The sequence below is a fragment of the Eleginops maclovinus genome, chromosome 4 (genome assembly GCF_036324505.1).
Source record: "Eleginops maclovinus isolate JMC-PN-2008 ecotype Puerto Natales chromosome 4, JC_Emac_rtc_rv5, whole genome shotgun sequence".
NCBI classification, from domain to species: Eukaryota; Metazoa; Chordata; class Actinopteri; order Perciformes; family Eleginopidae; genus Eleginops; species Eleginops maclovinus.
This window is the reverse complement of record NC_086352.1, coordinates 14,731,334-14,750,682: the sequence shown is the minus strand read 5'-3', so window position 1 is coordinate 14,750,682 and position 19,349 is coordinate 14,731,334. Positions and strand designations below refer to the sequence as shown.

The 19,349-nt window shown below is 39.3% G+C and overlaps 1 protein-coding gene across 1 annotated transcript; it reads right to left on the bottom strand.

Moving 5' to 3' along the window:
• Nucleotides 1–799: 799 nt before the first annotated feature.
• Nucleotides 800–18,226, bottom strand: syt9a (synaptotagmin IXa). Its single transcript, XM_063881833.1, has 7 exons — nt 17,584–18,226; nt 10,567–11,062; nt 9,607–10,162; nt 4,452–4,572; nt 4,181–4,352; nt 3,940–4,069; nt 800–1,509 (listed from the first exon to the last, which is right to left on the bottom strand). Exons 1-7 carry the CDS (start codon nt 17,729–17,731, stop codon nt 1,444–1,446), a joined length of 1,689 nt encoding a protein of 562 aa, XP_063737903.1. The 5' UTR covers nt 17,732–18,226; the 3' UTR covers nt 800–1,443.
• Nucleotides 18,227–19,349: the final 1,123 nt, after the last annotated feature.

Genomic DNA, 19,349 nt, shown 5'->3' with positions numbered 1-19,349 from the left:
TGGTTGTTTTGAAAATACAATCGTTATTTAGTATTGTGCTTATTGGAGCTTAAAATTATCCATTGAAACAGCATACATTACTATGTCTGGCCTGAAGGATGTAGTCTACACATGTATTAATCAAAAATAAGCATATTGTTGAAGAGAAAAGAGTATCACGGGTATTTACTTAATGTCCTTATCACTCCGACGCACCACCGCAGGCAGAAAGATAATATCTAACCTACATCAACTTATGTGCAAAAAAGAGCCACATGCCGTACCCACTCATTAGTTTCTGGGGGTTCATTTAGCTCCAGCAGCTTACTGCTCACCAACACCTTGCCCCAATTAGACTTGGACTGGGAATCATAGGGTCGCCGGTTCAAGTCCCCGAACAGACTTGAAATATGGAAAGTGGACTGCTACTTGGAGAGGTCCCAGTTCACCTACTAGGCCCTGCTGAGGTGCCCTTAAGCAAGGCACCGGACACCTCCAATCCCCCCTCCCCATTGCTCCCCGGGCGCTGCACGATAGCTGCCCACTGCTCCTAGTACTAGGATGGGTTAAATGCAGAGGACTAATTTCACTGTGTGTGCTCTGCTGTGTGCATGTATGTGAAAAATAAAGAGGGTTTCATCCTCCGATTCTATCTATCTATCTAATTAGTAGCAAAAAAGAATGGTTCTTTCATCGTTTCATATGATCATGTTAGTCTTACACAGATATAGAGTTACAAAATAAATGACACCTTTAACAATATAATTCATAGATTTTAATTTTCATATTTTATTGTTTCACAGATTTTCTAGTTCTTCACCATGTCGATCTACAGTGTTTTCATTTCCTAAAAACTGAACTGGCAGAGATCAACAGTGTTCTTTTTTTAATGGAATAATATTTATTGATAACATTTAACATATTTTCCATACAGATACTTTGTCTAGAAATCAACCATCACTGCACATCAACCGACAGAACATCACATCGTATTCCCAAAAATAGAAACAGAAACAAACAAACAAGGAAAAGATATCCCACCAAACCATGACCTCATGCACCAATTCACCACCAAATGAATTAAACTATATGGCAGTTCAACTGGTTGTAAGTACATTGTGCAAGACTCACCTCATTAAAACAAGTAACACGACCATGTAAAAAACAGTAACTACTGTAGAAACCCAGAAATAGCACAGACTTAAAATGTCTGTACATGCCTGTTTTTTATCTTATGGAACATTATAGATAAATAAAAAACATCCATCTTTGCGGTCATTCAACATGCAACTGGTCCAACTGAGCAAAGCTCAAGACAGTTTGTGTGTCTCTTTTCCACAGTAGTTTATTCTGCAATCTTCTTTTAGGACTATACGTGTGCAGCACTCTGCAGCACTACTGTCCCAACGTTTACAGACGAGGCTTCGGGTTAATCGGTGCTCTTGTGTGAAGTGTTGCTCAAGGCTACGGAGAAGGGGGTGTCTTAAGAGAATTACAGGATCCTCCTTGGCTACCTGTGGTCCCCTGGTACTGTGAAGAAGAATCAAGCACAAAGCAAAAAACTGAATCTGTATCTGAAGTCATATCAAACAAAGCCAGAGCAAAATTCTTCATCATGGAATCTCCAAACAAATGTACTAAAAACCTACACAGTTATGAATTGGGAATAGGGCTGAATGATTAATTGCATTTGCGATAATATCGCGATATGACAAAACGAGATTTTCCAACCGCAAAGGCTGCGATTTGACTGGACTTGCGGCGAGCAAGCCGAGCGGAGCCAAGCGAAGCCGAGCAGGCAGGGAAAGAAGTCAACGCTGCGCTTGAACCTGTTGCACAATGGCATCAGGCCCGTCAGAAGAGTGCACGGCTGGACGTTTGGTACCAAAGAGGGGCCAGGGGGGTCAGTTGTGTGGAATTATTTTGGCTTTAAAAAGGAAGATTCTGCGCAACGTCAGGTATTGTGCAGAACGTGCCTCGCTACTGTTGCTACCTCACGAGGTTCACGATTGTAATCACGATTGATGTATTGCTTGTGTTTGTTGAAAAATACATGAGAAGAGGACCTTGAAAAAATAATCGCATATTAAATCGCAATTGCAATATTGAGGAAACAAATCGCAATTAGATTACTTTCCAAAATCGTTCAGCCCTAATTGGGAAGTAAAACAAACAGGGAACGTCTCCACTTTAAGTTCATATGTATTTATATATTCACTTATTTTTATTGAAATAGACTGTGATATTGTCACTGTTGTTTTTGCAATAAATATAAAAAGCTTTTACAAACAAAGTGGCACACTTTGCAAAGAAATATCTAAATAGGATTTGAAAGCTATCGGCATGTAAGGACTGCAGTGCTTTACAGTTTGAGGAGTGAAGTGAGGCTGAGGAACTTTTAAAGATTTAACCGCTTTGACTTTTGACCTGGATAATAATAATTGGGGTTTTAAAGGCCCCGATAAAGATTTCAAAGTACATACTCTAATAGCCCCAAAAGAAACATAACAAGCTCAATTTCCTGTTTTCTCTGCCTCGCACTCTCTTCGTAATTTGCACGACGCAGAGCCTTTGATGTGCTTACAATACAGACATTTCTCCAGGTTGAGTGCACAGTTCCAAGAAACTATCCTAGATATATTTACTCATAAAATCAGTTTTATTTTCACTCCAGGCTTTCTAATTCATCCATTTTTCTTTGCAGTTTTCATCAAATATTACGTTTTTCATATTTGGGTATTGCATTATATGACTTGCAACATATTAAAACGTGAACTGCCAAACAGTGAGCTTAGATAGCAGAGATTTTGTTGGGAACCCCTACATGCCTGTGGCCGTATCACATCAGACATTTATGTATTTTGTCTTAAAAAAATTAATTAAATAAATGGTAGGAAGTAAAGAACTGGTGAACTCCCAAACACTTGGGACATGTCAAGAGACACAGTAAATTAAAAGTGTAACTGTTGGCTTTAAATGTGCTTTTCTGACACAAAATACACAGTTCAAAACTAGGATGTGGTAACTTATGTAATACCATTTTGAGATCAGATGTAAAAATACACCAGTCAACACTCTGTAGATTTAAGAGGCTGCCAATTTATATTCTCTGATGATTTTTAAATTATGTATATAATGTTTCTGGGTTTCCAGCCTACTTTATCAACTCTGGTGAATGATACAATGGCTTCATAAAAGGCAGATTTTCTTTCCTTTTTTAATTTATTTCAAAGTTCAGTAGCTTGCTGCCATTTTCCTATTACCGCTGACCAAAAATCTTTTCACAGCCTCATTGTAACAACACACTTCTGTATCAGTGAATACTAATGAGTCCACTGCGCCTTAATGACAGGCCAGTGATAAGCCTAATCACTTATTCATTTACTCTTTCTGCAGTTTTTCCATTCAGGAGGGTAACAGCCTTAATGTATATTTTCTGTTGCTGGTGCTTATTTTCTTTTTTATTAGACTTTGGTTTATAAATGTCAGTTATACTTGGTGCCTTTAGTAATCTTCTTTTTCCTTCACTTTGTTTTACCATGAAAGGTGCCAAACTTGCTGGCAGGACATATTATTTGCAAATATTCAGTTTAGTTTCTTCTGCTGAATTCCCAAATGACTACGAAACCACATTGTCTCTTGGACATCTACATTTTAGAGACACTTTGCTTTTGAAACAAAATGTAAATATTTTAAAATGCATAATATTTTCAATTGATCTGTGATTTGACTTGACTTAGACACAGGTCAGAGGTTCTGTTGGTAATTCATTATAACCTCCTACAAAATATATAAATATATTATTCAGTAACACCATGTTCCTGCCTGAGGTCTAAAATCTACATATGTAAGAGCACTTTTGACAGTGTAAGTACCAAATTATAATCAGCAAGCGCAAAAATGAGTCCCTGTGTATGCATGAAAACACATGTCACAGCCTCGACTGTAAGGTTTCCTCACCTCGACGATAGGATGCCAGTGGGCGACTGGTTTACGGGGACATGTGAGCATTTCACTCCAGTGGGCTCGACCGAGGCTGTCTGCATCGTTGCCAACTCGACAAATCCCAATGACCTCATTATGGCCAACACTGTAGGTGCAGGAGGGAGAGACGGGAAAAACATGTGATCACAGACAACCATGTGTTTAAAAAAACAAACGACATATATGCCTTATAAAAAGCCTTATAATGGGTCCTTACCGGTCATAGTCCATGACTGCAATCAAAAGGCTGATCTGTTCTATATTTTCTGGAGGGACATCAAAGACAATGGCCTCATTATAGACTGGATTCAAAGTGTTCCTCTTTGTCGAAGTCTTCCTCTTCTTCAGTCTACGACCTTCACACATTAGTGAAACCTTCACGTATGGATCTACAAAGTGAGAGAAACAGATATGGAAGTCGTTTTGTTTTTTTCAGGAACACAGTGAGAATCTGTGAGAATCTGTAGAAATGATCATGTTTTAATTACCAGATGCACCAGTGATATCCATGGCTTTCAGATTGCGAGCCTTTATCATGGTAATGGTCAATCTCCCCGCCGTGGGCAAGTAACAGAGCGAAAACATCAGATCCCCGAGGTCCACGTTATCCTGAAAGACAAAACACATCACATGTACTCTACCATAAGCTTCACCTATGAAACTGATTATATTGCTTTCATATTGATAAAAGCAACTGGATAGTCGCTCTTTAAATTATAATGTATGTAATTTCTTCGAATTCTTTGCTTTCCACCATTAGCCGAAGGTGAAGAGTGATGGCATAGTCATCTGATGTTTGGGGACAGATTGGACCTCTCTTTGCTCTCTTCTGTCACATTGTTCAAATAATAGCCACCCACTTTTCACCCAACATGGAGACTTCTGTGGAGCTGCAGGAAGGCAGAAGCTCACTTATCACTTGCTCTTAAAATAGCTCCACCAGAGAAGTGAGAACCTGGAAAGCACACAAACATGTCTGGTGAAGACAACTCCTACGGTTGAGTCTCATGCAGATCTACTGATTTTGAGGGAGATTGCATTGGTATTATGTATTAGGTGTCATCTGCTAATTAATTTCAGTGTAATCATTCTAAAAATGGAAAGTTATTGACTTTGATTAGGGTGTTAACTTAAAACATGCAAGCTAAGAATCTGAGGCGTCACAGTGCTGCTTGCAGCTGCTCCCTGGTGACGGAGATAATACAATGATCATATTTCATTTCTGAAATATATTGGTAGATTAAAGCCCCAAATTGTTACAAGAGAAAGGTTTGTTGGATATCAATGGCTTATGGCATTATATGTTTTGCCCTTTGAAGTGTCTCACACACATAGTCATTATTAGGGTTATTGATCATGGGTGATTTGAACTCTAAATTGGTGTACTACCTATAAATGCAGCCTCTTCAACTGGGGATTTTTTTTTTTAAGCTCTTATTTGTTTTAAAAAGCAACTAATAACACCATATAAGATACACTGCAATAGTGCAAGAGCTTGAGGTTTGATTAAATTGTCATTATATTATGAAAGTAGGTCAGGAGAAAAAAAGATTCAATTCAATTTCCTCTTTTTTGTCTCTTAAACTCTTTCTCACGCCAATGGAAATCAGCCCTTTTCACATTTCACCATTGCTCAGCATGAATGTCCTTTCCAGTGATATGGCCCCTGTTTCATCTGTATTAACTTACTGTGTGTGTGTGTGTGTGTGTGTGTGTGTGTGTGTGTGTGTGTGAGTGCACATATGAGTGTGACAAAAGTGGGAGAGATACAGGAGGGAAAGCTCTTGAGACCTCAATAGTATGCATTTTAATTTGCATGATGCGTTAACTGCCTTCAGAAAATACATTCCACATCCCAGAAGGATGCTGTGGGCTTTGCACGCTTCATGGTCCACGTTCTTTGTGCACATTGAGATACAGGTGGGAAGAGAGAGATTAGGCCTGTGTTATGAGCTCCAGAATCCCTCTTCGGCAACAAACGGCTTTTAATACAGTGCAAGTGCAATGCCAAAATTATACTTGTCCTACCACGTGCAAAGCCAAAATGATAATTAAAACCAAAGAAACAAGAAATAAGCCAAATAAAATCGTCATACATTGTTAGGCTTTCGTTTATGTTGCCATAGTCCTTTTCTAAAGCAAAACACGTTTTGTCCATCAATCTGTTTCCATCACATAGCTAAACAAGCCAAGTCTGGCAATGAAAAGAACCATATGGTCGATCTCACTGGCAATTATGATGTAATAATTCTATCATTCCTTTCAATAAAGTCAAATCATCTCTAGGGTAAGTATGACAAATTGTCCGTGCACTGAATGCAACATGTCCTACTTCTGCACTGCTGTCCATAGCCTGTTTATGAGGACATATGTGTGGGACACATGTCCAAAGTGTGTGTGTGTATGTACGTGTGTACGTGTGTGTACGCGTGTGCATGAGCCAAGTAGTGTGGAACTCTGAACCCTGAACAGTGTGAGAATGAAGCGCTCCAGATAATACTGTGAATCTCTGATCCCTATCACCACCTGTCACATACCATTATATTCCAACCGTGTAACATTGATTAAAAATCAATAATAAAGGGCAGAAGGGCCAGCACGGCACCCTAACATGACCAGATGTTGAGACCGTACACGAAAAATATCAATATTTTTGTCAATATAAATACTTCCCTCAGGTTTCTATAAAACACACTGACAGCACAAATAACTCCGTGCCAATTTCTCAGCCTAGCTGTCCATTTCTGTGTGAGAGTCTGGCCATTCCCCATGTTCCTGACAGCACATGGTTCAGGATCCTGACTTCCCCGCATGCAGACATGAGAGAGTGAGCATCACCCTTCTTATGTAAGGGGACTGTTGTCTCTGTATTTTTGCTTTTGCAACCATAGTGCTGAGGCTGATGAAATATTCAGGCAGTCAAACACTTCTGCATGACCCTTAATGTATGAATCCTTCAAGCTATGTTAGGGCACTTTGCCGTTAAGTGATAGGGCTAATTTGAGGCTAATGTTTCAGAAACAGAATGGTTATGCATTGTGATCTTTGAACTACATGACAGCATGCTAAACTTATGAACATGCTGCTCCTAAAATAACTGATACTTCCATTACATACTAAACAGTAACAACACAAACTAACCCTTTAGTTCACTGTTTTCCATTAGTTTACAAGAAAGTATTGTACGATTTACTATGAGTTTTTAAATTGTACTTTTCCTTGTCCCTACCAGTGTTAAAAGAGCTGTGTGAAAACGTTAACAGGTTAGAACCTCTTGCCTTTTCTATGTGCACTGTATAACGAGTCCATAATGTTGATCAGCACCATGCAATATCTCTTTAATCAGTGAATAAACTTTCCATAAGACATCTACTATTTATGTTCTACAACTTATTTTTGACTTTTACGAACTCAAAACCCACTTAGAGTTGTTTGATTCGTGAAAGTGGGACACGGCTGCTGACTTTGTGGATGCCATATGTTCTTATAAACCGTATGTGGCTTCAATTGTTAAAGGGCGGCCAACGTGGCCTACATGTACATGTCAGTGCTGTTGTCAAGTAAAGACTGTAGGATGGAACAATATAACGTGCCCCTGCAATAGTAACAATAAATGTTAATGAGTATGGAAATAAATAGTTGTAAATCCTTAGATTATTTTTCTAGGACTGTTCAGAGTTTAAATTGGGCAATATATAAACAATATATTTCGTGAATAACATGTGCAATATGTACTCAGATTCAGGCCAATTCTTGGTGATTATAAAGCTGTTACACATATTACACTCTTATCAGAACATGTTCAACAGTTCTCCCTGGAATGTTATTTTTGTAACTCTTTTGCCTTTATTAGAAGCGACAGCTGCAGGCAGTAAAGGGGAAGAGAGAGGGCACGATACTCTACCAGGTGAGCCACTGGGGCACCCCGAGTTGTATTTCTGCTCTTATAAAGCAAGTCTTTAGTCATGCGGCATAAAAATTCATCTATAAAAATGAATGTGAAAATTAGAAACTTCAGCTCTGCTACACTCTGTGAGAACCATGTTAACAAGTTTCAGTTTTTTTACTTTAAATTATTTTCCAAGCTAAGCAGCATAGATCACTTTACTATGGTGGCTATATTTAGCCATGATTGACAGATGGACCAGTCAGGCAGACACATTCAGGTACTGCAGTATAAAGCTTATTAAACTGAAATGGCTGCAGTGAAGACCATTCATTTGCATACACAGCGAGAGCCAGAGCAGCAGGAGACAAACTTTGATAACGTCAGAAGTGAAGGATGCTTTGCTTATGAGATACACAAAAGACAGATATACACAGCTTTTCAGTCATATACTCCATGCTGCTTTATATACTGTAGAACTGTCTCAGCGTTATTGCTGAATTGGCAAGTAGCTGACATTACATTTAAGGAATATTCATAATAATTATGAAAAAAGTGCTGACTTACAGAATAAAAATGCAGTAAATCATAATATGGTTTGTCATTTCTAGGCATAGAATAGTGGTTATATACATGTTATGTTAGCATTATACAAAATTATAGATTTTTCAAAACGCTTTCACATTTCTAAAAATAGATCCAACAGAGCAAAGAGCCAGAGCATTCAGACAGGTTGTAAAGAATACCAAATGTTAGTAAAACATAATGGAAAGAGAAAGCAAAGGGGATTTATGATATCAATGATGAATATTGATCCAAATATTCATTACATTTAACAGACTAAATGTTTTTTCCCCTGTTGGATCTGTTTTAAGCATAGCCACCATGTGTCAACTGATATCTAAGCAATTACTTTGGAAAGTAATCTTATCCAAACAGATATCACCGAGGGACAGAGCAAAGCAATTGTGACCCAACACAACACCTGCGCCTCATTGGTCCTACTGCACTGACCTTCTTAGGATGAAATGAATTGTCTGCATGAATCAATGGCATCAGTCTTATAAATGCCACTTGAGCATGCCATGAAGAAAGGGATCAATTGCACATAACATCTGGATAAGATCCCGCACTGAACATCTTGACACATATTGTCAATTAATTGATAGATTTGTAAGATATATTCCAGCTGTCCAAGGCATCAAAACAGGAACACGTCAACTAAATATTGTTTAAAATATTCTAACACACACCCACCCACCCACACACACACACACACACGTTGTAGATTGAAAAGGTATAATAATAAATTGTATAAAAGTTACTATATATCAGCACAGATGCTTGAGAAGTATTGTTTATAGTGGATAGTCTTTTAAATACAGCAGTTGGAACTATTTTTCGGCATTGAACAGATTGAGCAGGCTTACTGACTTACTAACTGCCACAAGACTCACCAGCTGGGTGCTCTTCTTTAAAGTGAGGCATCTTGATCTTGCCAACCAACTAATCCTTCTCTGGTTTATTCACAGCTGACACTTCAGTGTGTTTGAACCAGCATTCAACTTTATACGATACACTGTCAGTCTGAGATACACTGTGCTCAAGCAAAATTACCTTAATATGTAGCTCTTTATAGAATCGCATCAAATCGGTCAGACTTATTAAACATCTCTTACCTTTTGTGCTAACAATAAGTGCAATATAAAATGGCATATCTAACTGAGCATGACATGATTCTGATTGTGCTGACTTACCGATGAGACGTACTGGATCTCCCGGCAGAGTTTCGTCTCCCTTGGGAAATCTGCCAGATCCAGGAAGTTGTCCACCACCACTTGGCCAATAATATCATGGCGTGAAAAGCGGTCGAAGTCATAGACACTGAAGTGCAGCTTACGTTCAGGAAGCTCAGAGTATTCCACGGGGAACAGGAAGACCTCATCAAACACGGGGTTGAGCGTCTTGCGGTGCACCTTGGTCTGGTGCTTGGTCTGACGATCGGGGAGCAGGTAGATCTTAACATAAGGGTCAGAGGTACCGGAGAAGTCCTTGGCTGGGAGGTCCTCTGCTTTGTGGATCTTAACTATTAACTGTTCCAGGTCGCAGTCATATTTCAGGATAAAGCTGAGGCGCCCACAGCCCCCGCCTCTGCGACTGCCTTCATCTCCTTCAAGGGAGCGCTGTTTGTAGAGCTCAGGTTTGAGGCGACCGAGACCTAGCCCCATTCCAGTGAGGGAGTCCTGCCTCTGGAACTGGGCCACATTGAAGTCTGGGTTAGACAGGTTCATATGCCTGCGAATGGTCCCTTGTCTGGGGGCAGAGGAAAACAATTAACATCACCATAAAACTTCAATGGACTGAAACAAAAAAGGCATGAAGGCATTTATGTCAGTACTGGATGTTTCTGCACCTCACAATTTACAACCAGTGCTAATGTTGCGTGCAAATGCAGGAAGTTCTGTGCCCTCATCAATATAGCAGTGCAGAAGGCTGTGTGGGCAGGGCTTACATCCTGTCACAGACCTGAAATTGACCTCTGCTTTGTTAATGATCTAAACTCAGTGTTTTAATGGCCTTACCTTAACAATCATAACTTATTATAGTATTGTTTTTTATGAATTTATCCCAATGTTGATTTTTTAGTCTTGCAATGGTGTTGAGAGCCATTAGCAAAGATCAGTTCAAACTTAAATGAATGTAAGAGCTATACTGACCCAATTTCAGACATTAGGGGACCAGAGGTTGGGGGTTCAGTGGTCTGTCTCTGCATACGAGGGTTTGTGTGAACCCCATTTTGCCGGGTTTTATTCTCGGCGTCCAGTGGGATGTCTGGAGATGTGTGACTGATCTTCATAGCTGCCTCTGGTGTGGCAATGACCACAGGTGGTGGGGATACAGGAGTCACCGGAGCCTCCACTGACACCACCGACGCCACAGGAGTAGGCTCTCTGGCGATGGGGCAGACAGACGACTCACGGCGGTTGTGTGGGGGGGGGTCCACAGCCGTGTAAACTGGCTGCCTGGGTGCAAGCTGGGAGGGTATTGGGCTCATGGTGGGGTTGATGTGCCCATGGGCCTCCTTGGTGGTGGGAGAGAGCCCTCGCTCCCTCCATGGTATCCAGCAGAGCTTCCAAGAGACAAACAGAGAGACCCCAAAAAGGGCCAAGCCACAGGCAGTCACCACTAGCGACAACAGACTCACCGATATATCTGAAAAGATTACAAGAGAGACAGGAAATTAAGATCTGGCAGTAAATGCAGTGTTGTTACAACCGCAACCATGGGTATGTGATATGTTGGCTGGTTAACTATCCACCTGTGGTGGAACATTAATGTGTTTTTTTTTTTACAAATCGTGCTTCTTTCCACTTTAACAAAAACATTTTATTTCTCTCTGTGTTTTTGTAACAGCCAACCCTCGATGTGGTTTTCTCCTCTTCTTTTCTTTCTTGTGACAGAATCCTCCACAAGATTAATTAGGATTAGCTACAATTATTTAATTATTCACTGGAGCCTCATATCTAAGCCCCAAGTGGATTGTACCCCATGCTGTAATTTCTGGTCATTTTCTGATAACAGAAGAGGGATAGTGTGATGAAACAAAGGCAGCAGGAAAGGCCTGTTCAGACAATCTCATTGTACTTTAATACTGTCCAGTGGTGGAGCCGTGATTTTATTCACCACTGTTTGCAACAGTTTGGGAAAGGGGAGATTGAAAGTACTGAGGTTAAACCTGTTTGACATGGAGATTATAGTAAAAACTTGTGAAACTAAATGAACAATTCATGGAAAAAAAGGTTAGCTTGTCAGAATCAGTAATACAGTAGGTAGAACCAAAACCAATTTTATTCGTCAAATAAAAGACAGTCATTAATGTTGAAGTAACCACAAACATGCAGAAGAAAAGTGGGAAACAACAATTTAGCCTTGACAGATGATGTCAAATCTATAAACTTTCTTTATCTCTGCTATCTAAAGCAGTTATTATAACAGTTGTTTAAATATACAAATATTGGTAAAATAAAGTGTGTTGCTATTAGTCAGTGTAATCAAACCAACCAGAGTCTTCTGTTGTAGTAGTTTAACCAGACATGAAAACCAAAGTCGCTATCACCCACAGACATTTATGTTAATGGTTTGTGGGCAAGAAAAAGCAGCAGCAGTGGCCGTGGGAGTATAAAAGCTTTTCAGGAATATCAAACCAGGTCTTAGACCGCAAAGTAAGAGTTTATGGTTTCAAAGCATGACACTGAATATTGTTGCAGTGTGTTTCCAGCACAGGGTGTGTGAGTCACTGTGGAAAAAAGGTGGTAAGGTGTGAGCCAACAGTCACCAAGGGGTTTCTGAATTATCTCGGGTTTTGAAGTAATAATTTTTGCAACGAAAACTCATAGAAACTGAAACAAGTGTTGAAGTCTGTGACTCTTTGGCATAAATATCATGAGTAGTGTCAACTTTTGTTTCGATGAAAGGAACTTATATCATCTTGGCAAATAGAGGGAATTCTGGATTAACCTTTAACCCCTGCTGCTCTTCCTCGTTGCGTCGAGTGCCTCAGACCCCTCTTTTATCCTTATGTTTTAAAACCAACTATGTATATTTAATCCTCATCCATGAGAGGTGATATTGACATAAAACATAGAGAACCAAAACTAAATAGACTTATTTAGGATTTGGATGGGGCTGTGCTCTGTAAAAAGTCCTGACAAAATAAATCGCCAACATTGAACATATGAAAGCTATTGTATTTGACTAAATGTTTTCTCCTTCAAACCAGAAGTTTGCTGCAGCAGACTTTTGAAACATGTAGAAACTTAGCAAGTCATGTGCAGTTTTAACCTTTGTGAAACATTGCATCATGCTTTTGAAGTTTTTTGTTGAGTTAAGTATTTAATACTTTTTTTGTGCGGATCATCTCAAGGAATGGACCAAAAAGCAGCCCAAAAACACCAAAAGAGTTTAGGTCAGCATGTACTGTAGTTCTCATTATGAAGAGGTTGGAGTGATTTTCTGAGATTAGCTTTTCAAGTTTATCTCACTATGTGCAATTATCAAAAGCAAAGGTTCTATACAGTATGCTGTGCCCCCTTAATCTCTTTGCTCTAATGCATGCTTGATCTTTTTATGAGGTAAAAAAATGATGAAGTGCTTATTGCTGCAATCACTCATCACAAGATAACATCAGAACTGAATTGAAGTTCCCATCCTGACAAACTGTTATCTTTAATTCTTCACATGAGCAATATGGCGTGTTCACATGGCATCTTAATTCAAACATATCTTCAACAGTGCCTTACACTTAAATCCACTGAAGGGTAAAATTCAACTGAAGGTTTCTTTGCAATAAAAAATAATGATAGTGTAGTAAAATAATACCTGATATACTACTCAGAGTTCTAGAAAGCTTAATTCACACAGTGGGCATGTGAGTACAGTTGTAAAATACACATGAAAAAATGCAGATATATTTCTGATGTTAAATTTAATAGCAATCCAATGCATAGTCAATACCAACAACTAATGTTCACTATATCATTTTTGACCCAAGTCAGGGCTGTGCATTTTTGAAGTATATTTTTGTGATTGTTAAAAGTTAAAAAAACATGTTGTTTCTTATGTTACTTATTGATATATTTCATATGATGCTAACCAATACTGAATGTTATGTGCATAATTGAACTGTTGCTGGATAAATAAGCTGAGGAAAACATTAGAGGTGACGGTACAACCTATTCACATTCCTATCCTAAACCCATCCAGCGATGGTTAATGCATTGTTTGCATTGCACTGAATCTCCTTATTTATCACGTAAGTGTTGTATTGTACGTGTTAGTCATTAATTCAAGACATTTTCAAAAAATGTGTTTGGTATACTACACGTCTCGGTGTCTGGTACTGCAAGGGTTAGGCCTATCTTCCATCCCTGTTTAGCCACTGTAATGTTCACTCTAATTTACCGTATTGAACTATTTCCATCGTTGGCTCCTTCTTAGTGGGTTATGATTAAAATAGCATCAAGTCTGCTGTATCAACCATGTCTATTATTGTCTAAGCCTCGATCTGTGCAAGGGCAGTGGTAGACTTACGTCCAGTTTATGTGCTGAACAGCAAAAACAAAACTAATGATTACTTAATAATGATGTTGATGAAGATTTGTTATCTAAGTGTTGAGATTATTACATTTCAATTTAGAGACACAAATAATTCCTTTCCTGGGTAGCTAGACAAAATTGTTGAGCACCGCTTGTCACTTGATAGGCAAAAGAACTCCAGAGTTTCAAAAGAAATGCATGCTGATACGATAGAACATTATGATCATAACAATCAACAGCATTATACCAAGTACATGCTCTTCTCATGATGACCAGTTTAGAGATTGCATATTGATATATTTCGTATATATTAGCCGACAAATGTTCCATGCATATTTTTAGTAACTTACTTTAAAAAGAGCTTGTATAAAGCCATAAGTGTAAAAGTGTCTACACCCATCACCTTGATCTCTTTTAGTCTTATTTAAGTGTTACCTTCAATGTCAGTACAAATTCCTATGTATAAAGGCTTGAATTATGCTGTTCAGTATTAGGACATTTCTAATAAATCCCATGTTCTTTTTACAGAGCAATAGAAGTGAGAAAAACACGTGTTTTAAAAGAGTAACCAAAATCACAAAACATCTTGTAACTGAATCACAGGGTATAATGTGCTAAACATCTGATGTAGAGCTCACACCTTATATTCCAAATAATTCTAAGGAATGCTGCAAGCATATATCGCATGTTAGTTCGAAGTAAACAAGGCAATATGCCACACCATATTATAAGACTGTTTGATGTCTATGACAACCAATCTCCAGGAATGTGACATGAATAGTTTTGCATTACCTTTGTTCAAACTCCACCAGCACAGCCTTATACAGGATGGATCTGTGTGTGTGGGTGCTGTCATAAAACCTCCCACGGGATTTCGGACGAACTGTACTTTCTGTGCTCTGAGATTCTGTGAATACCAGAGTATGTGTGATTTGGTAGACTAATGTGGAGAAATTGAGGGACTTGCAATCCGAGGACAGTGAGGGCCCACAGTCAGCTTGGCAGGCCACCCACAGTGCGGCCTGGTGAAGAATCTATAGACATCTGGAAGAATTCAGAAACTGCCTCAGAACAAACAGGGTGGACCAATTTTAGAGCTTTGGACTGTAAGGTGCAATAGTGTAGGAGGCTAGCAAGTGCTGAAAAAGCAGAATATGAACCTTTCCCTCCTGAGTTGTTATGCCTTTAACATTCCTCTCTGTGAGTAAAAGGGGTATGTGAAACATAGTATACTGCAAATGTGAGTGATTTTAATTGGTGGTCTTAAAGGCCCTGACAACTACTGGTTTCTAGCCTCACAGAATGTTAGCTATATTGACCTGATTTGTTAGGTCTAACTAATTAAATGACTACAATTAAAAGCAGTAATGCTGTGGAACCTGCTACAGCAACCATTGCTTAATGTTGTGCACAATCGCTTTCTTGAGAAGTCTTAAATAAAACTATACACTGCCAATGTCTGTACAAATAGCCAACTTATATAAGCTTAGCCTAAAGACTATAGAAAATAGGGAAACAGCTAATTTAGCTCTGTTCAATGGTAACAGAGTCAATCTGAGCAGATTTTTAACTATTTAATTGACACGTTAAATCTCATTTGAGTTAACCAAAGTGCAAAAATTACGTTGTGGTTTGACGAGGGTTGTGTACTGGGCTTACATCATATAGGGGATAGTAAGAATATTACATCTACATTACATGTGGGTTTAATTACCTTGATCAACAGCATGTTACTGTCATGAGGAACGAAGGTTTGTCTGGAGATATTGGAGCATTCAGAAAAGTCTTAATTTCCCTGTAGATGTGACAACGAAAACCATTTATAACTCAGGGAAATGACAATTCAGGTTACTCTGATATGACATGAGTACAGCCTAAATATTGGCAGTGAACAGATACTGCAAGGTAACCGTCAGTGATGCTCAGAAGTTTGGCCAAGAAATACTCCTTTTAAAAAAAACCTGTAACACCCCAACTTGTCCTTTTGTTCCAGTCTTTATGCTTGGCTTGGCTTTAGCAGCAACTGGCTCCAGGTTGGTATTTAATGGACTTAAAGACATGAGAGTCGTATTGATGTTCTTATCCAACTCCCTATAATACAGTAGCATATTATAACCATAAAGTTTAGACAGTTTTGATCACCTTTTGAAAAAAGGAGAGATATATATGTTGATATGTACACTGTGTATGCCAAGTACTTGCTGACCATCACATCATTTTTTGCTAGTACTAGACACAAAAGATAAGATGGTTCATTATGATTACATAACACTTAAACCAATTTGGGTTTCCAAGTTTCCAGGTCAACATTACTTGTTATGACATAATGTTTGTGAATATGTTTATGATCAGAACCCTTACTAAAGGCATTAAATCCATAGCTCAACTCTCAAAGGGTGTTGGAATTGTGTAGCTTTTATCTACTTGATGAGGAAGCCATTATGCAGGGTAAAGCATGTCAACTGGAATTGAAATTGAACCTTGGCCAAGCCATCCTTTAAAGCTCTCTCCACTCCAGCATCTGGTATCACTATTCTACTTGTCAAACTGTCAGTGCAATGAAAAATACAAGAAAGAATGGACCTAGGGAGGAAAAGGGATTGAGGAGAGATCTATGGAATAGAAGGAATCAAGAGGAAATGGGGAAGGTTGAAGGAAAGGGGTGCCGATACGTCCAGAAACAGGGGAATTTACAAAGGGCTTTCATGTGGGGAGGAATTATTAATGATAATGCAAACTAATGGAAGCAGAATGGATGGGGTAGGTATGAGGGGTAGCAGTTACAGCTTTCACACTCCACATTATCTCATCGATATGTTCACACACACACACACGCAAACACACACACACACACACACACACACACACACACACACACACACACACACACATGCTGACACAATCACACATGCAGGGATGCCATTCCGATGATGATGATTGCTGGCTTATGTGTCGGTAACGATGAAATGTGACTCGGTGGTCACGTTAACTCTTCATATGAAACTGAATATGGATTTGGTTTCCAAAAACGACGTCCTTTTCTGATATACAGATATATTATGAGTCCATTGCATTCATGTAGTAAATGCTTCATGTTGTCTATATGCTCCTTGTTAGACTAACATTTTAATATGTGGTAAACTTCAAATAAGTAAGATATGGTAAGTGAGCCACACTACCGGCGAGCGCAGGTTCACGCGCAACTCTTCCGGGGAGGAGAATAGCCTACCATAGGCAGTTATCATTCTGTGACTACAAGAATACCTGTCACTGCCAGCATTGTACACGTGTCAAAGATGAAATGTAGTAATCGTACACAAATTGAATCTCGCAGATTGTAGGTTTTGCTTGAATGCTGATTGAAAATATGAATCTGCAAATGTTAGACTTCGAATTATACTCTTAGGGAAAATGTGAAGCTGTCGCTTTGGAATTGTTCTGTTCAATATAATGTATTACACTAATAAATAACATTGTCAGGAAAATGTCACAGATCGCATCTCCAGACAAAGGGCATTGGTAGGAAAGTCATCTTACCAATAGCTTTGCGCAGAGAGTATAATGAAGAAAGTCACGTTTGTTCAATTCACTTCAATCGAATGCTGCCATTGAATGAAAGCATGCAAATGATGCCTCACCTGAATCCGAATAGCGTGGCCTGGCGAGGTCTCTGAAATAGTAGATAAAATCCAGGCAGTGATCGTTCTGCACTTCTCCCTTCGAGCAAAGATCGGATAGGAGTTCAAGTGCCTTTTGACAAATCTCGTCATCTCTGTCTCCAGGCATTTCCCACCAGCATCCTTATAAATGGAGGGTCTCTTGAGCTCCACCACCACTCTTCTCCCGCCTGACTATTCCACGCTCCTCAGCACTGCTCCTGGAGTCAACCACGCATCCAACGGCACGCCTACCTACACGATGGTATCCACAGAGACACTCTGTATTAGAGAGAATAAAACAAAACACTAGTTCAAGTGGTCCAAAAAGCATGGAGCGTTTCCTACATGTAGAGGATAAATAGTTTTTATGTAAATCAAACGCTTCCCTCAAACAGCGCTGCTCTGGTTAAAAGCCACCGGTTGAATCCACGCATTGACACTGCGGCGACGCGCGCTGCCCAGGGTGCTGAAATGTGCGCGCGCGTCACAGAGACCGACTCTCGTACAGTGAACCTTAGAGCACGCGGTCCGTTGTCTTCTAATGACTCTACGCCTTTAAACAGTTCAAGGCTCAGAAAAAGTTGAGCGGTGTTTTACTATAGAGAGAAATAGCTGGATTTGAGAAAGGCACTAGTACCTGTAGCAAAGCCCATCACTTCTCAGCTGGAGGACGGACCTGGTGTGGTTTTACGTGCCTGCACGTGGCCAATCAGAAGATGACATGATTTTTTTCGTTCGCTCGTTATATTTTTTTATTGCGGAATAGAGATACTCACTCAAAAGCCGCACATATAACATTGCGAATGCAAGTTTAAATGGACTTAAAGTAACAACACTATTAAAACCAGTGAAGGGATGTCACCATTTTTTCAGTCAGTTCTTCACTTCGTGGTCCTGCCAGACAACCGCAGCTATGGGTTCATTTGCAGTGACATCCATGATCGGTCTTGCCATACCTTGAACTAATTATAATGAGAGCGACGGAGAGAGAGAGAGAGAGAGAGAGAGAGAGAGAGAGAGAGAGAGAGAGAGAGAGAGAGAGAGAGAGAGAGAGAGAGAGAGAGAGAGAGAGAGAGAGAGAGAGAGAGAGAGAGAGAGAGCTACTGTGAAACCTGGCTGGCTGTGATTTTTTGTATTGTTTCTAATCGTTTCTGGATTGCCTGGAGCAGGATTACAATTAACATCCCCATATATTTCTCATGGGGACGATTCATGTCAATATTTCACAGTGCTGTGGTGTCACATTTACTCAACCGATTTTTAAGTCATTTTAAAGACACACAATCCATTCCACCTTTGCAGAGTTCATTTCGGTGAATGACAGGCTGAGTGATTCAGACATAGACTCTATCTAGTATATTCAGGATGAATACCATTTCATTGGAAGAAGTGGAAAAAGTAATAGCTTGAGTTCACAACACGCCATAAGTGAATCGATGCAGTCTGAGACATGCACCATAGGCTTTATTATCAACTGAGATATAATATTTTATGTAGTATGACGTTATTCTTTGATGGAAGAAAGACAGTTCAAAGAGGATGCCAAGAGGGTACAGAACATCTTCATGTAAATACTTTTTATTCTAAAATATTAGAGCTTCAGAGCATCCCATATTTTATGATAATTAAAATTGGGGGAGAAAAAAAACATAACCTTCGTCTTGTGTTAGGGTCGGCACCGACCCGTTTTTAGGTTTTAAATGCATAAAATAACCATATAAATTTGTTTATTGCATCAAGGCTTT

Excerpts from the sequence above, each read along its gene's own strand:
- syt9a (XM_063881833.1), bottom strand. The coding sequence starts at position 17,731 with ATGCCTGGAGACAGAGATGACGAGATTTGTCAAAAGGCACTTGAACTC. Across the intron at positions 10,163-10,566 it reads CCCCTAATGTCTGAAATTGG|ACAAGGGACCATTCGCAGGC; the intron begins GTCAGTATAGCT and ends CTCTGCCCCCAG. Across the intron at positions 4,573-9,606 it reads AGATCCAGTACGTCTCATCG|GATAACGTGGACCTCGGGGA; the intron begins GTAAGTCAGCAC and ends TTTGTCTTTCAG.